Source organism: Antrostomus carolinensis, unplaced genomic scaffold, assembly GCF_000700745.2.
Source record: "Antrostomus carolinensis isolate BGI_N321 unplaced genomic scaffold, ASM70074v2 scaffold12045, whole genome shotgun sequence".
Classification (NCBI taxonomy): domain Eukaryota; kingdom Metazoa; phylum Chordata; class Aves; order Caprimulgiformes; family Caprimulgidae; genus Antrostomus; species Antrostomus carolinensis.
Window position 1 is genome coordinate 12,033 of NW_010317124.1, and position 17,986 is coordinate 30,018.

Genomic DNA, 17,986 nt, shown 5'->3' on the forward strand with positions numbered 1-17,986 from the left:
GCAGCAGTCTGAAAATTCAATTAATAAGGTAAAAACAATTTCCACAAAACTCATTGCTACCCTGCTAGCTCAGGAGGCAGGGGAAAAAAGTATAGAAGGGGATGTATTTTTTGCCAGGAAACTGTATTGCTTTGTGTTTACACACAAAGGACATGAAACTCAGTGCAAAACCGGATCCCACCGAGCCACCTTTGCTGAAGGGGAAGGGCTGGCAAGGAGCCTGGGGCGCGGGCAGCCCCAGCTCTGCCACTGCTAATAAAATACCTTCAGAGTTAGGCTTTAACCCAAGGTCAGCTCAGGGTAACGAAAGCAGGGAGACGTGGCAGACTAACGAAGGCTTTCCCAGCACTTTGGGTACTGTTCTCTTGAGGAAGAATTAACTTATTACAAAATGACAGCTGAGCTTGAGTTCAATTGGCACAGGCTCCAGGGCTCCGAGAATTAATGACTTGGGGAGGGGGGAACCGCATACCTCAATTTCTGCTGCTGAAAATGCAGGGAGTGAAAGTAAATCTCAAGAAATGTACAGGGGATCAGGCACAACCCGCAGGAGGGAAGCCTGAGAAACCTGCTGGGATCCTAACAGCAGTAACTGGGAAGAATGGCAAACAGCAGCACCATGCAGGGGATGAGGATTTTGCCCTATGGAATCACACAAGGAAATGGCACCAACACCAGTGCCCTTGGATGACTCAGAGTTGCCTGTGGGCTGAACGGGAAAGGGAACCGGAGAGGGATGTGGCTCTTTCCTGGCTGGGGGGCTGAGCCACCCCAGGGATGGGCACAGAAAGCAGGGAGCAGAAGGGGCAGGTGGGCAGCACCTGCTATAGCCCTTCGTGGGGTAAACACTGCCTGGAGCTCAGCGCTGGGGTGCTGGGACAGTGCCAGGAGCAGACCACCACCAGGAACTGCTCTTCTCTCCTTTATTTCCTTCTGGTGCTTTGCTAACGGGAGGAGGAGTGTGACTTCCAGCGTTGGAGGGGCAACAGCACAGTGAGCTCAGGACCATGCCATGCCTGCTTGTCCTGTAAACCAACACTTTCCTGGGCCAAAAGGCTGGGAAAGCCCACGCGTGTGTGAGGCACACACAGCACCCAGCTTGCCGGGTGCACACAGGCTGCGTGTTGGGACTGTCCACACGCAGGTGGGATGTGGCAAACACAACCATGCCGGACAGGGATGCACAAGCTGCAATGCCGCTGTGCAAGGTGAGCCCCAGATCTCAGAAACACAGAGCACAAGCCCAGGAACACTTCTGTAGGCAAGGAAGTGGCACAGAGAGAGGCTCCCAGGTGAGATCCAGCAGGATCCCAGAGAAGCCTGACCATTTCAGCCAAACGAGGGAATACAACCAAAATCTCAAATACGTCAGCAGAAAGAAAAGAGCACCAGAGAGGAAAAGGAAATGATTTAAAGGACAGCTCTGGCTCAGCAGCAAACACACATGCTGGCCAGGAGGAGTGTGGCAGATCAGCAGCGTGTCCCGAGCCCTCCCAGCCACATGGGCCTGGCCACAGCGGGCTGGTGTCCAGCAGAGGCATGGTCTGCTGCTCCACAGGGAACTGAGGCAGCACCCGCCCCCCGAGAGCCTGGCAGGCAGGTGGGCAGGGCAGCAGAGAGCCAGGGATTGCTCCCTCCCGTTGCTTTTGCTGCACGTTGCTGCCCCGAAAGCAGAAAGGCACCTGCCAGCCTGCCCCAGCCCACACCTCCCTTGGGCATCGCCCAGCTCTACTGGGGCAGCAGCAGACGTCGTGGGATGAAGCGGCTGGAAAGCAGGACACCTCCCAGGAGGGCGGTCAGCTTCATCCAGGAGACATTTCTGAACAAGGCTTCAAAATATCTGACAGTTCACTTTTGTGGGCTGTGCTGTAAGCCCAGGGGGAGCTCAGGCTTGCTGGAGGGGAGCACACTGGCACACCTGCTTAGCCTGCTAATCTGGTCAGCAATAAATGGACTAAAACCCATTTTTAAAAGATTGCCTTAAGCCGCCCTACCACCCTGCTGTGCTGCAATCTGTGTCTATCGAGGACTCCCCTTTACCATGGGCATGCAATCCCATCACATCTCCAGTGAGCACATGCCATCACCCTGATTCCTGCACACGGCTATAAGGAACACCCAGCCACGGGCATGCCCATGGGCTCACCCACGGCGTGCCAGAAACACCTCCCTGCTCCCTCCCAGGGCTGGGAGACAGAGGCAAGGACAGTGGGGAGATTGAGGGATCCCCTCAGTGCCGTCATTTTGCTTGTGCTCCCCTGTCCTGCTGCCAAAACTTGGGACAAAACCAGCCTGCAGCGCTTGTGCCCACAGAGGGGATGGTTCCCATTGCAGGGCACGGGGTCACAGAGGTGTTTGAGGGTAGGACCAAGGTTCCCGTCGGCTCCATCAACAAACTGCTGACACTGCATGGGCAAACACACTGGACACACCTCTGCAAACCTACCAGCTCAGGTTTGAGCTGCTCCTCAGGCTTGAATTTCTCACGTCATCCTGTCTACACCTCAGTGTTGGTGGTTTTGCCAGCAGCTAGACTTTAACCAAAGAGCATGGTAATTTGGAAGGGGAGGGAGTAGTAATGAAGCACTGGATGCCTGTTCTTGGGCTTAACGATGCTTTTTTAAAACCCTTCCACAGTTCCTCAGAGCTTGCATTTGCACATATGGGAAAATGCAGTTCTGAGGTGCATGTGTTCATCTGAAATAAGATATGATTTCGGTTCCTACTGACAAGGTCAGTGCCTATTTTCCCATCCAACTTCATGTTTAATTTTGGTAACCGTCTGTGATGGTCGCGAGTACTGATGGGTATAAATGGGAATTGCTCTAAAAATACCCATGTTGTGAGAGCAGTGGAGTAGAGTTAAGGTTGCTGCTTTGAAATAATCCCTGGATCACAGCATGCCCACTTATCATCCAAAATATGTTTTCCAATAACATTGAATATTTCACAATAAATTCCTTCAGCTCCATTTGCTATTTCCTACCAGATATCAGATAGCTGCCTTGATCCACCTCCTCCAACCTTCTCTTGCTACCTCCAAGTTTCACGAGTTGAGCTCTCAAACTGGGACACACACATAAGCCATCTTCAGTCAAAGCAGTTTCACAGGGATCTCAAAGAAATCAGAACTGGTAAAAAGTAAATCAATATCAATCATAGGGTTAAATGGATGAATGTTCCTCTAGGTAACAGCTTATTCTCACCTCCTCTTTTGCAGATTTCCATTTACAAGATTATTTATCTCCCTTACAGGAAGTCCTTAGGGGATCCACACTTTCCCATCACAGTCTTCAGGTGGTTTTGTTTTTGTTTTTGTTTTTGTTTTTGTTTTTTTTTTTTTTTTTTAAAAAAGACCTTAAAATCAGAGATTTAGAGGAGATCTGAGAGACATCAGTGCTGCCCCACCACCCCCATGGCCACTGTGTCTGCAGGGAGAGGGGATGCGGTGGCACAGCACACTCAAGGGACATGGACAGCGGTGCAGGAGCCTGCTTTCCAGCAACATCCCTCAGCTCCTCCAAGCAGCTCAAACCCAACAACAGGTCCCTGCGCATGTGTTATTGTCCACTTCACTGGGGCTTAACTAATACCGAGCTTATAAGAGAAAGCTGGGGATGCTGTCCCTACACAGCCATATCATGTGTCCCCTGGCCCAGGCACACACAGCAACCACTTGCGGGCTGTGAACAGCAGTGCCACTCAGCCAGGCACGAAGGTCAGTGGAGATGGTGGCCCAGGCTAGTCCCCAGCGCTGAAAACATCTCTGAACCCCTTTCAGAAATCCCAGGAAGTAATAACAGCACGGGCTGGACCCACGTGGGAGACGACAAACTCCCCCCCGCCTTCACACGCTGCCATCTCCGATGACCAAGTGCGGCGTGTGCGAATCAACCGGTGGGTGGGTGTGTACGGGATACTGGTCGAACTGGTTGCAAAAATAACCAGGTTTTGAGCTGCTCCCTTTGGTTAATGAAAACAAGGAGCAGGCTCTGTGTGCATCTGCAGGCACTGCTTTTGCACTGTTTTTCGTGGCCCTGGAGATATAAGACAAGAGATGAGCTGTACACATTTTAATATTTACCACCTGTTGCTAAAATAAGCAGAAGCACATTCCTTGGAAACCCCACATCTGACTGGAATTTGTGGTATTTTTCATTAGACGTGCAATGGTTCAACCTATTGCAGGCAATGGCAGTGAGTGCACAAGCTGTTTGGTGACAGCTCCTTGCAATTGCCCTTTGAAGAAGCTACAAGAGCCTAGAAAGGGCCTCTCCTCATCCAGGCTACGCTGGGTTTGAACCCATGTGCTAGAATGAGCTTGGTTTAAAGAAAAGCATCACCACTTGCAGCAGTTTATGGTAATCCCTGATTAAACCCCTGCCTCTTCCTGGTGCCTTGGGGGACACCAGGAGTGCCGGGTGCTGAGCAGCACAGATAGTACCCAGCAAGAAAACAGAATTTCTGTATTCAGGATTAACTTCCTTCCCGAAATGCTTTCTTTCTAAGACAGACCCTACCTCAAGGAGATCATCCCCACCTGCACGGAGGGGCCAGAGGCAGGGCTGACACCACAGAAGAGCACAGAGTCACCCCAAACCCACCCCGAGGGCAGGTGACAAAGACAGGGGCACGGTAAGAACATACCCATGTAGCACTTCAGAAAGGTGTCAGCTCAGCCGAATCAGAACACAGTGCGATTGACACCCCGAGTTGTGAAATACAGGGTTTATTTTGGTATTTTTTTCACTGCTCAAAGAGCTGCTCTCCCACAGTTGCATAAAAAACGTGAGTAAGACCAGATGAGAATAGCCAAGCAGAAGAGCAATGACAAACTGAAGGAAGGCAAGCTGGTAATTCTGTAACTAAATCAGCAATTACGGTATTCAGACAATTAATAAAGAATGAATGAGCAGCAGCATTAAACGCTTCTTAGCGCATCAGAAACAAGCCAGCCCTGTGGGGCTCATTAGATGCCGGCAGCGCTCAACAATGTTTCTGGGTTGTAACTGGAGGAAAGAGGTAATTATTCATATCACACTGTTTCATAGTTCCTATTTCAGCAGTAACTAATGCAGGTATTAAAAATCATCCACTAAATTCTACATGCTCAAGTCAACAAATCTGAGTAATGTCCCTTAGAGAATTTGAGAAAGAATTATATAGACTCAGATCCTTGAAAAAAATCCAAGCTAATAAAAGTTTGGATATTTTAGGTGGAGTTAGGAAACATCCAATGTAGGACTTAACATCAAGCGAAAGGACTGCAGTACAACTTGGCACAGCGCTACTTCTGTGCAAGTTGAGATCCTAAACTATTCCTCAGTGAAATTAAAAGTGCACTTCACAAAGCTATTAGGCTGGCTCAGAACCTCAGAGAACACACTGCTGTTTCCCCCTTTGCGTGCACTTTGACAAAGATATTATCTAAAGTGACCACACAGCCCAGATTAAGGGGCTGAAATCCACCTTACTGGTGGAGCCCCAGATGAAGGAATGACAGACAGAGAGAGAGATGACAGAATGTCATCATGCTTCCAGGAAACCCAACAGCAAGGAGAGCACAGCACTGCTCATTTTCAGGCAGGTCTGGAAGAAAAAGAGTATTTGCTATCCAGATCAAATGTACAGGAACTTGGCATCTACTTATTTCAGGCTGATTTTATAGAGCATTGGCCAAGCAGCCTCTTGAAGGTAAAAGGAACAGAAGCTGTATCCACAAGATACAGAAACACCTCCTAAAAAAACATGGAAAGGTGTCATCCCAGTGGAAAGGACATTATAAAGAAAGTGTGGTCCTGGGCACATGAGCAGGGCAACGTGCAGCAAAATAGAATGACACGGAAACATTAAGGTTGGAAAAGACCTCTAAGATCATCCAGTCCAACCATCAACTCATCTCCACCATTCCAACTAAACCATAGCCCCGAGTGCTACATCTACACGTTTCTTGAATACCTCCAGGCATGCTGACTCCACCACTTCCCTGGGCAGCCTGTTCCAGTGTCACCAGAAAGGTGACATTTTCTCAAAACAGAACACTGTTAAAATCACTATTAATATAATCCATCCCAACACAACATGTTCTGCTTTATCATACACAGAAGCAATAGAAAAGAGTTTAGAAAAAAGCAACAAGAACATGAGGCACATTTCCCAGACTCCTAAGTCTCAGAGGTTAAAAACAAGCTCTTTCTATTTAGTTTATCCAAAGAGTAGGCTAGGAGGGGACTTGTCTGCAGCTCAGACCTGGGAAGAACTTCCTCACATCGAAGGCTCTTTGACTTTAGGCAAAGGCAGAAGATCAGCTAGCTGGGAGCTGAAGTTGGATCCATTTAAACCACAGGAAGACAGGTCTTTTTTCACAGAAAGCTCAGTGGGACCTGCACCTCGAATCACGCTCACCACCAGCTTTGGGCCAATTACTCTGGATTTCTCTTTTTTAAATATTGAGGATATCTCAGCATTTATGTAGAGGTCAGCAGAGGTGTGCTCTTTGTGTTTCCAGTACTGGAGGGATACACACGCATCCCCAAAGTTCCCAGGGATCAGGGAGGGTTTGAAGGAGTCCAGACCAGTCCCATCCATCATTTTAAGAGGGAGTAAGAAAATGTCATTGGAGCAAAATGCCAAAACAAAACCGGAGGCTTTGGAGGGAAAAAGGCAGAGCTGGCTCTCTATAATACACGCCACTATTGTGACCCAAGAACAACCCTGTAAAACATCACAGGTGGGGCTGCTTTCAGTTAAAGAGTTAAGCTGAAATGTAACCATCTTTGATGAAGTTTCCTGAGGTGAATACCCACTTCGGGCTGATTTTTGCAGTTTCTGCAAAATTCTGAAACGGATCAGCAGTTTCCATAGGGAAGCATATGGCAAGAACTGGTTTGGTTGGGAGGTTTTTTTCCACCATGTTAAACTCATGCTGGTGAAGACCAAGCAACAGATTAAGAACCACTAGGCTCCTCATTCTCCATCAGGGAAACCAAGCCTGAGAAAGACACATTTTCTTCTCTGACAATTCATCCAAATTTGGCTACAATCTTCATCTCGAGTCTTCCTCTGGGCAAACTTCACTGCAGCCTGGGACAGTCCAATCCCTCTAAAAATTCCAGTTGAAGCACATCACTTCACTCACCAATCATTATCCACAGGGACAGGGGAGCAGCCAGGGATGGCAGCCGTGGCCACAGTGCAGAGGATCTCCACGGTTTGCATCGTGCTTTGCACGCTACAGACCTTCTCCACTGGGACTGGGAGAGTGCTCAGCTCCTTTATCTTGTTCTTGGCTGTGCTTGTTGTTCTGCTGTCTTACAATAGACACATCCTTTCCTCCAGCTCCCTAATTACACGAGATCCATTCCCCAGACCAGCTCACACAATAGTTTTTGCAGCCTCTCCTCTTAAGCAGATGTGATCCTTTCCTCCACTCCCACTCGCCGCAGGAACACGCCGTAACACACAGACACCCCCTTACAGCTCTCACAGCCACAAAACCCCACGCCAAAATCCTTCTCCCCTTGCTGCAGGCCCTGACGCTGCTCTTCCCCCTTGGCCATGTGGTGTACACCATCCCCTGGAACATCTTCCTGCTGCATCAAGTCAAAACCACCAAGAATTAATTTTAGCAGTAAAGAAACTGCGGCATGTGGCATTTTTTTCGCAAGGCTGCAGCTCCCTGTTTTGCCTCTCTTCTTAAGTGATGCAGCAGAGGAGAACGCTTCAGCAAATTAAATCAAGGGGTCCTTGGTGTTCAAGGACCGGCAGAGAAGCACAAGAGCAAAAGGATCATACACAAGAGTAGCATTTACTGGGTTGACTTCAGCTTGGTTCAGTTTTAATTCAGTCCAGTTCCCTGCACAGGGATGCTTCCCTCAGAAGGAGTCTGACAAGTCATTTAAGTTTCCCTGTGCCTCAGTTTCTCAGCCATAAACCAGACAGTAAATATTGTTTGATGCCCGACTCCCCGCTTGTGAGGTTTTTTTTTTACTCTTTTCTCTTTTTCCTAAGCTATTTCTCCCCTTAATCACAGAGCAAGTGCCAGGTATCATCTCTGGACATACTCATGTCTGGCTGGGAGAGGCAGCTGCCCACATCTCTGCTGCTCAGGTCCACACAACATCGCTTCAGTGGTCAGCACAAGGGACTGTTTGGACTCTACTCCATCCCAAGAGTAAAAAGCTGCTGTGATGGCAACAAGCTGATTAAAGCCTTGATTTATTAAAAAAAAAAAAAACAGGAAAATTCCGTGTTGCAGTAAATCAGAAGGAAAAAAAACTTCAAATAAAAGTAATGGCATGGGTGTGAGGAGACACAGAATCAGAATCACGGATCATTAGGGTTGGAAAAGACCTCTAAGATCATCCAGTCCAACCATCACCACCATGCCCACTAAACCATATCCCTGGAGTGCTATATCTACAGATTGGCACCAACTCAAGGGATTTGGAAAAGGGGGATGAATCCAGCTCTCCACTGTGCTGACCAGGAAACTGCTGGGAGATGCCAGGAAGAGTTGCAGACCCCCAAATCAGCCACACCTCAGCGTACCCCTCTCAAAGCCATCTTCTGTAAGGTTCCTCTTCTCAACAATCTCTTGGGTGCTCCACAAGCTTATTCTTATGCACAGTTAGGAATTTACTCTAAAATGCAAAGGTAAGTGGAAATGGTTATGTTTGCCAACAAGTTTCTGGAAGCAGAAGAGATTGTCACCTCTTTGTGACAGCGACAGGGCTGGAGAGCACGGAGCTGGGTGTGTCACGGCTGGCGATGCTGAACACAGCCCTTTCCCTCCACACCAGTGCTTTCTGCAGAGGCTGATGCACGTTAGAGGGTGAGGCAATCAAAGGCAGCTCTGTCACCTCGCAGAAGGAGCAGAGAGCGATCAAAGGACGACAGTTTCTGTAAGAACTCCTCAAACCCTCACAAACAGCAATTACCAGTGCTCTCATGACCCCACATCTCCCAGAACAAGCTGCAGACCTCTCCCTTGACAGCCAGGCTAAATCCAATCATGCCTGGGAGCCAGAGGATGCCACAAATCACTCCCTTCTAGGCAGGGGGAAGAGCCAGAGCAGGCATGGGGGACAGCAGGAGAGCCACCTCGGCACCAGCAGCAGCTTCGCCGGCATTTCCAGCACTGCAGGCAATACGTGCATCAGCGTTCCAGCTGTGCTGTGTTCCTGGGGAAAGCAGGATTTGCAGCACCAGATTCCCTTATTTCTAGTGCAGCTGAGCCCTGGCACGGAACTGGGCCCGCTGCGCTACCTAAACTTGTGTGCAACATGGAGAGCCCAAGGAAGGAGCCATGGAAAGCCAGGGGCACCCCTGCGGCAGGGACCGACACCTTCACACAGGCTCTGCTGAGCCCAATGGATAAAGCAACCCGTTAGTGCAACGCCTGAAGCCTGCTTCAAGAAACATTGCTGAGGAAGAACCAGTGTGAAGCAGGAGGAAGAAGAGGGAACACAAGGACACAAAAGGGGACAGACATGATTTGACAGGCTCACCATGAATTTAGAGAGGTGGTAGGAGCTGGCAGAGCACCCCTTGGCTGGGAAGGAGCAATGCTGAAGGTCTGCCCCCTTCCCCATGTCCAGGAAGTCTGGCAGACGTTATTCCCTGTCCTCTCCCTTGAGCTCCCAGCAGATATTTGCCAGTGTCATCGGCAAGACGGTAACATGATTCACCATGAGCACTGGTGGGGAAAGCCCCCAGCCAGGGAGCGAGATGAGTCACAGGGAGACGCTGTCAGCTCTCAGAGAAGGAAGAAAGCCCAACCAAGGAAGGGCAGACCCAAGCAAACACAGGGCAAGGATGTGTGATGGGAACGCAGGGGACACGTGGCACTGCTGCCTCCCTGCTTTTTCCCAGCAGCTCCAGTCCTGCCCTGGGCTCGGTGCCTACCTGGCTCCCAGCCCTCTCAAAGGCATTTGCCTGGCCACAGGCCAGCATCACCCACCAGGGAGACTGTTGCTGTGCTGGCATGCCCAGCACTGAATGGTGTGCTCCTGCCAGGGCCCTGAGCACCACCCACCCGTGGGACACTTGCCCACAGCCGAAGTGCTGAGCTCCTCAGGGAGACAGGAGCTATGGGAAGACTATGCACCAGCATGCACATCCCAGTTCATTAGCTCTCCCAAAACATGCTCCCGTCTGGGTTATGGTTTCCTTCATCCTCACTGGCTCCACAACCAAGCACTCTGTCCAGCTGGGAACCCCCTGCTCTTTCCCAGGCTGGACACCCTGCCACCAAGCTCTCCTCCCCACCGCGGCTGGAAGCCTGGCCACAAGGGACACGCTGCAACCCCAAGCCTGGCAAAGAATGCTCAGCTTGGGCACTGCTGGAAAACAAAAGGCAATGAGCTTATCAGGACTTATTTATGAGATACCAGGGGAAGAGGAGCATGCCCATTCCTCATCCCCTGGGACCTGTCAGGCTGTATGTCTGTCTAAGCCCAGTCATTCCTGCCACCGCATGACCCCGCCAGCCCAGCAGACAGCTGGCACAGGCAGTACTTGCTCACGTCTGCCCAGGAACACCTTTCCAAAGTCCCTCTGGTGAGCAGTGCCAAAAGCCCCATCCCTACCTGGCTTCCTGCAAGGCTCAGAACTCACTCTCCAGCATTAGAAGCTCTCACTTCACATCATCTTAACCGTTCAGATGCCTGTCCTTGTCCACATTGAGTCATTTACCTCCTTAAACTTGTAATTTTACTACATGTGCATTACAACAGAATGTACATACAACCCACACTCCTTAACGCTGCCAGTAACCTTCAAAGCTTTGCTGGAAAGCGCTCACTGCATCCCAGCCATGGTATTAAAACAGACAGCACAGCCAGGGCCACCAGGCTTTGGCCAGCTCTCCTGGAAACTATTCCTCCCTTATGGGCAGTCTTGGTCAAAAGGCTGCTCCAGTGAATCTGGGTACTAATTTAACAGGTTTATTGATTAAATACTAACTGCAGGATGAGATCCTGACCTGTTTTGTGCAATTGAGTAGGTAGCATGTTAGTAGCAATGCTGGGCTAGCCATTATCTGATTGTGAGTTAAGTGGCACTGATGGTGCTGGGAGAAATACAATAAACTTACCTGGAAACCTTCACCCTCTTTACTGTGATTGTCAAATCACTTTGAGAGCAATTGAAATTATTACAAATACCCCTTCGGTTCCTCCCAGATCTAATACAGCATAATCTTGTTCACCTCAGATAATCAAGTCAAGTCATTAGCTCACTGATAATTCACCTCGTGCCAAGTGCTGGGACTTTGCAAGGAGCAGCCAAAGGCTGAGCATCTCCTGGGCAGCCGCTGCCCGCTGCGCACGTCCCCACAGGCAGCCACCACTGTGCTGCCTCTTGCACGATGAAAGAAAAAGACAACTACATTGCTGTAAATGACCTAATGCTTTTAAAAATTCGCCATGGCAGGAACAGGATTATCTCAGAAATATTTTAATTAAATGAGCTCAAAATTACACCAGGTGCTCTACACAAATAACTGGCCAAACGCATCAATTTTCACACCAGTCTGACTCTGCATGTGGTTTGCAGAGGATGCAAAATCTTGCTTTAAACAAGCTTGTTGAAATTCAGCAATTTTGCCAATTTGCTAAAATAGAGCTCAGCTATGCAAAGCTGCAGAAGTCCCACAAAATCAGATGTACCTGACAGAGTAGGAGGTGTAGAGGAGCTAGATTTTAAAGTGCTTGAAACGCTCCTTGTTTTCAGCCTGCAAAACTCAGCTGGACACTTCCCAGAAACAGGCTTGCAGAAGACTTCCACAGAAACTGGTTTTAAGAAGTGCCTATATAAGAATTCATCCCTTCTGGCACCAAAGAAAACTTGGATTAAAGCCACACTCAGCAATCCAAGTAGAAAAAAAGGATGACTCCAAACTCTCTTGAACAACTGCACCAAACCACAGACAGGTAGCACTGGCTGCACTGCACACATGCCAGGAGCACAGAGAGGAAAGTATTTGTATATATTTACATCATGAAAACATAAAAAACTATAGAGTTATCATTGTCATTTAGAGTCCCGAGTGCTCAGCCATTCTGAAAAAAAGAAAAAAGAAAAGAAAGGATGTCTTGCAGCTAGCTCAGGCACTTTAAACTTAAATCTTCAACAACTCATAGTCCTTATGGTTGGGAAGATGCATCAGTTGAGCTCTTCCTCTCTGTAACACCCAGTTTGGTAGCTGATGGAGGTACGACCTGTCCCAGACCATTCTCATGAGCTCCCCTCTGAGTTTCTCAAGCTTTGCCCATTACCGGTGCAGAGCAGAAGAGCACTGTGGCCTCTGGGCTGCTGTTTCCCAGGACAGCCTGTGCAAGGAAGGTCCCCTGGGCTCCTCAGAAGGACAGGCTGGTTGCAGCTTTAATGAACATTTAATTACTGTTGAGCTTGGGACCTTTTGAGGTTCAGGTGACCAAGGGTAAATATCTGGATTTACAGATTGGTTTCTCACACCTTGCATCCAGAGGAGCCAAGGAGCACTTTGAAGGCAAACCCAACTCAGCAATTTAGGGCGTGAAGCAACATGGACAGGGTCACCCTGTTTTGGGATGAGGAGGAGAAAGAGTTCAGTTGTACAAACAGAAGCCAAACTGCTTGCCAGGAAAACAAGCCCTGGCTTGTGGTATTTATCAGTACTGACGTGGCCATCGGTGCCATGCAGGAGACCCATGGGACGCAGGCTCTGGAGGAAAGCTGCAGGTAACATTCATGAAATTGCTGTCCAAGTGCATCCTTGGCATAGCCAATGTCCTGTTCCAGCAACTCCTTTCAGGGTCAGGGATATGCACCAAAGCACAGGGCAAGACAGGGCTGTGTCCCCAGCAAGCCCAGCTAGCACAGGCAGGAAAAGCAGGAGGGCAGAGGCAGCCAGCTGAGCACCTCCCCTTCCCTCCTCACCCCAAGCTGCAAGAATCCCAGGAATTCTCCAACATCCTCCTGCTTCTGGACAGAAACCTTCCCTCTGGCCAGCACCTTGAGGATGGCCATGCCACTGCCAGCCTGTCAGCAGGGCAGGGATAGGGATGGCATCCCTGCCCTGCAACACCAGCTCCCTGTATAAAGTCTCTCTCAATCCAGATCCACACAAGGGAACAAATTTGGGGTTAATATATACATCTTGCTCTGGTGGAGCTGTTCTGCCCACAGTCCCTTGCTCTGCTTCACTCTGGGGACAGCAGCAGCAGGGCAGCAGAGCCCGGTCTGAGCAGGAATCCCAGCAATGCCAGCTATGCCGTGTCCTCCTCAAAGGGTCAGGGCTCCATCTAAACAGGAAGCCAGAGGAGAGGGGAGGCAGGGTGGCAGGAGGAGTTGCAGTCGCTTCTGGCCCCATCCCTCCCCACTCCCAGCCCAGCACAGGCAGCTCCGGGGGGGCTTCCAGGGTGCTCTTCCTCCTGAGGACCCCCGTTGTCAGGCAGGGTGCTTCCTCACTTCTTTGCAGGATGATTTTTTGAATCATTATTAAGCAGAGCCCAAGCCCAGTGAAGGCAGCACTGAGAAAGGGGAGCCACAGTGGTGGGGAGGATGGTGAGGGTCCCCATCCTTCACCAGCAGTGAGCAACTCAGAACATGCCAGGACACCCCATTTTCTTCCCAAACCAGGGATTGCATTAAAAACCATACAAACCTGCAGGTCAGCAGCTGCTTCACACACCACAGGCAGAACCTCTGCAGCCTGCACTTGATCTCCCATTGCTCGCTTTCTGTACCTAAATAAGCTTTTTTTCCCTCTGGTTTCCCCATGTCAATATTTTGGGATTACTTTATTCCACAAAGAACACAACTACCCTTCTGCTTTAAGAAGGACAAGCGTTCCTTGACCTCCAGCCAAAGTGAAACCAGCCTCTGACGCCCAGCCTGGCCAGCAAACACCCTTGCAACGCCGCGATAATGTCCTGCTGCTGGGTGCAAGGCCAGCACAAACCACGGGAACCAGGGAAGGGCTATACCGGTAAACTCCCATCAAACCAACCATCCTGGCATCCTCTTCACAGACAGCACCCTGTGACACATAAACAGACATTAAACGTCTCCCGGGCAGATCTGATTGGTGAACTCATGGCCTTTCAATGGCTTGCATCTCTCCTGGCTTACACTAGACCAAGGAAGCCTGAGCACACGTTTCAAGCACACCATTCACCATGAGAAATCATTACTTTACCCCAATTTGTGCCATTTCCCTGCCATTCAGAGCTTCATCTATGAATTTTCTAGACTATGCTTAAGTTCATTTGTATTGGCCAATAAGGATGTTTTAGTGGTGTGGGGTTTTTTCCCCCTAGGGTTTATTTAAGCCCTCAAAGTTGTGCCAGTCCTCCCATACTGATGTGGAGTTAAGTGATTTTGAGGCTGAAGCTGCATTCTTTCAAAAGTCTTATCTTGAAAGGCAGCAGAGGAAACATCTGTTTATGAGAGCTCTTGAGGGCGTCACAGTTGTTCTCTCCCAAACCTTGTTTGGAACCAAGGTGAGTAAAACTAATGCCACAAAGGACTTCCCAGCTTGTGCACTGGCCACAACGTTCACCACCACCGAGGGGACAGGGCAGCGGGTAGGAAAGCTGCTGAAAAAGTTCACAAACTATTTACGTGCTGAAAGTTTGAAACTAAGAGCCCTGCAATCTGTGTCCTTGGGATATGATGCTCCTCTCCCCCTCTGGCAATGAGAAAAGAGAAAATGGGATTATAGCCAGAGTCAGCAGGAGGGGTTGAGAGAGGAGCAGGGGGACAGCTGAGCCCTGGCAGGGACTCAGCCACACCACCAGGTCCAGTGCTCACGGGACCCCATGAGGCCACCAGCTCATCCATTACTCAATGTCCTGTGAGCATACTCAGCTCCTTCCATTTAAGAGTGTTATTTCCAGGAGAAAGCCACCCCCGGAAGACAAGGCAGACCCCTCACCGTGACCTGTGGAACAGATCAGACTACCTGTGCCTGTGGTCACGTACATCGGACCAAAGCCCAACCACCACTGCCCAAAGGGCTGTCTCATGCATGGAAGAGCAGTCAAGCTCCTGCTGTTTTAAGCCTGGGGAGAGCGAGCTTGTCAGGTGTGTGGTTTGCTGCCCTCCGAGCCCTTGAACACCTTCCAGCTGTGCAGGCGAGAGGCCAGGGTGCAGAGGAAAAGGTCCTCTCCTGGCTATCAGCCAAGCATTATAAGGCAAGAGCGTCCTGTATCCTGCCTATAAGTATTTTGGGAAGCCAGATGACTTCATTACCAGCTGACATCCCCTGACCTACTCACTGTTAAACAAGCTCGCTGCCGGCCGGCCACGGAGCTTGTTACTCAGCACTTTAATTTGCACATTGCCATTTACCAGGCACTAACCTGCCGGCACATCCAGGCAGTGCCCACATTTTCATGCACCTGAAACACTTATGCAAGCAGCAAAACACAAATGTACCTCTTCCACAAGCACTCTGCAGATACCTTTGAATCGGGACTGACACATGAGGAAATCCTCTGAATTGCAGATGTGCTGTGGTTTCCACCCAGTGCCATCAGCCCCATGTCTACCTCCCATCCCACCATCACCTCCGCAGCACCGTGAGCACAGAGAGGGCTCTGCTGCTGCTTGGGCTGCAGCTACCCCAGCCATGGCACGCAGGATGCCCAGGTACCACGGGGGACACCCAGCGCTGGGGATGCTCCAAATGTGATGGTGGGGCACCAAGTCACAAGCTTGCAGCCACCAAGCTTGCATTACACAATCTTCATGGAGAGAGTGACAGTGAAAAATAGAGTTATGAATAACCTGAAGTACAGGACTTAGGTGAGAGAAGGCTGTAAGTGGAGATGGAGGAGCAGTGTCCCCACCACCCCAACACATAAGGGGAAGGAGCATCCTCTCCGCACTCACCCTGATCCGCCGCATGGCCGTCACGATCTCCACCCGGCTGTTTGGCCGTGGCACATCCAGGCTCCCAATGTACTAGAGTGAAAGAAAGAGCCAATTAGTCAAGTTTTCACAGCGCTGGAAACCTCACGGTCCCACCATGGTCTCAATGGCATCCCCGGATGGAACCCAGGATCCCTCCTGGGGAACAGGCAGCGTTTTGCCCACAGTACCTGAAGCCTTTCATGCCTCCCACCATGAAGCTGTTCCCTCACCACAATGTTCCAAGGATTCAGCAGCCCTTATTCTAACAATAACATCACTTCAGTAATCAGAGCAATCAGGCCAGCAGGACTCACTCATCTACGCCCTGATCAAAGTACCTAGGTATAAGCCAATATCCCTTCAGCTGCACTGAGTCATCTATTATAGACTTGGATATTGAAATATCCCTAAAATAGCTGGGGCAACCTGTCCTGTGACAGGCCCTTCACTACTTAATTACAGCCCTGCCAAACCCTGGGCTGTTCTTGCAGAGATGCTGAGCCTCCAGGCCAAGCCTCCAGAATAAAGGAGCCGCTTTGCTATTCAAAGGGGACCAAAGGCAGCACCGCTGCGACCCAGCACGGAGAGATGCCGAACAAAAACCTTTTTAAAAATAAAATGGAAAAGGGCAGATCGAGAAGAAGGATCAGAAAACAGATGACCAATGAAGAGTCAATGCAGAGCGTTAAAAACGTGTAGTTAGAAGAAAAGCATTTTGAGTCTATTTACTAGCCCCCCGTGCTCCCACGCTTCATCTCGACACAAGCGCTGACGTAACCCTCAGCAGCACAGCACAGGCAATAAACCTGGCAGGGCTGTATGTGCCTGTGAATACAGCTGTAACCTTTGCTGACACTGTGAAAACCCAGGTCACTGGTTTCGAGCAGTGGCATTGAGACGGGTGCTTAAACGGCCAAACATGTGCTAGGGGTCATCGTACAGGCAGAGGGGTTATTCCTCACCCAGCATCGCTGCGGAACCCCCAGCTCCTCTCCGCTGGGACACTGCTGCCATCTCTATCAAGGGCACAGCATGGGGCTGCATGACCACCCCTGGGTTTTGTGTGTGCCTGCTGTTCCAGAGAGCCCTCCTTGCTGACCCTCTGCCCACACCTCAAACTCAACGAGCCCCCGGCATGGCCCCTGCCCTGGGTGCAGACAGAGGCAAGCATCCAACCACCAGCACTGGGCAGTGAGTGCTGAGAGTGGATGTGAAGAGAAAGGATATAAAAATAAACACAAAACAGCTGGCGTGTTCATCCCGTGCTGAGCAGGCTGCCACGGTGCAGGGCAGCTTTATGTAACTGGGAATTAAAGCCCACAGCGCACGCCGCTGGCAAAGGCAGCATTAACTGCCCAGACCCAACTGCTCAGCACCCGACTGCAAAAGCACAGGTCTTGAGAAGCTTTCAGTTGTATCTCCTAAATGCAGCCTTCCAACCCCTTCAAAGGTTCAGTTTCTTTTTAAGAGAGGTGTCTTTGACACAAATTGATTCCCTTTGTTTATATAAAGTCTGGTAACCATCAATAAAAAGTAGGAGATGAGGAGGAGGGCTAAGGCAGTCAGAGCCCTGGACACACAGTCACCATGCAGCACGTCAGGGAGAAACCTTTCCCTGTTCCCCTGCCAGGGGAACATCTCAGCTGCACAGCACCTCTCCCTCAGAGCATCCCACACTGCTCTTCTGCTGGGCACCACCCAGTACTGCTTCCCACTCACCTGCTAGGGAGACTTCTTTGCTGGAATTATAGGGAGGACAGAGTTTTGCTAGCAAAGGGGACAGCCAGATGATGCCTATCTTCTTCCAGCTATTCCCAACAGCACGAGGTCACTGACACTGGAGAGGTAATCGCTTTCCTTCTCCTTGTGTTTTCCTTTCTTCACATGCAAGGACAGGGCAAGTGGTGGCAGCTATCAGCCAGGCAGGAGACAGCCCCATCCACTGCTGGGTCCCACAGCCACATGAATTTGAGCAATGCCAACCTCCTGGCTGATGACCATAACCTCAGCCAGCAGCAACACTCAGTCATGCCCAAAATTGCATGTGCTGTCAGGGCTGGGCCACCTTGTAAGCAAGTGATGGAGC

The 17,986-nt window shown here is 50.1% G+C and overlaps 1 protein-coding gene across 1 annotated transcript in view; it reads right to left on the bottom strand.

Moving 5' to 3' along the window:
- The window catches only part of NOS1AP (nitric oxide synthase 1 adaptor protein), a gene marked incomplete at both ends in the record, with an annotated part of 25,505 nt that extends 9,554 nt beyond the window's left edge, over nt 1-15,951 (bottom strand). The window contains one exon of the mRNA XM_010168468.1: nt 15,880-15,951. Within this exon, the coding sequence (XP_010166770.1) occupies nt 15,880-15,951 (72 nt within the window). The remainder of the gene's footprint in view (nt 1-15,879) is intronic.
- Between the last annotated feature and the right edge of the window lie 2,035 nt (nt 15,952-17,986).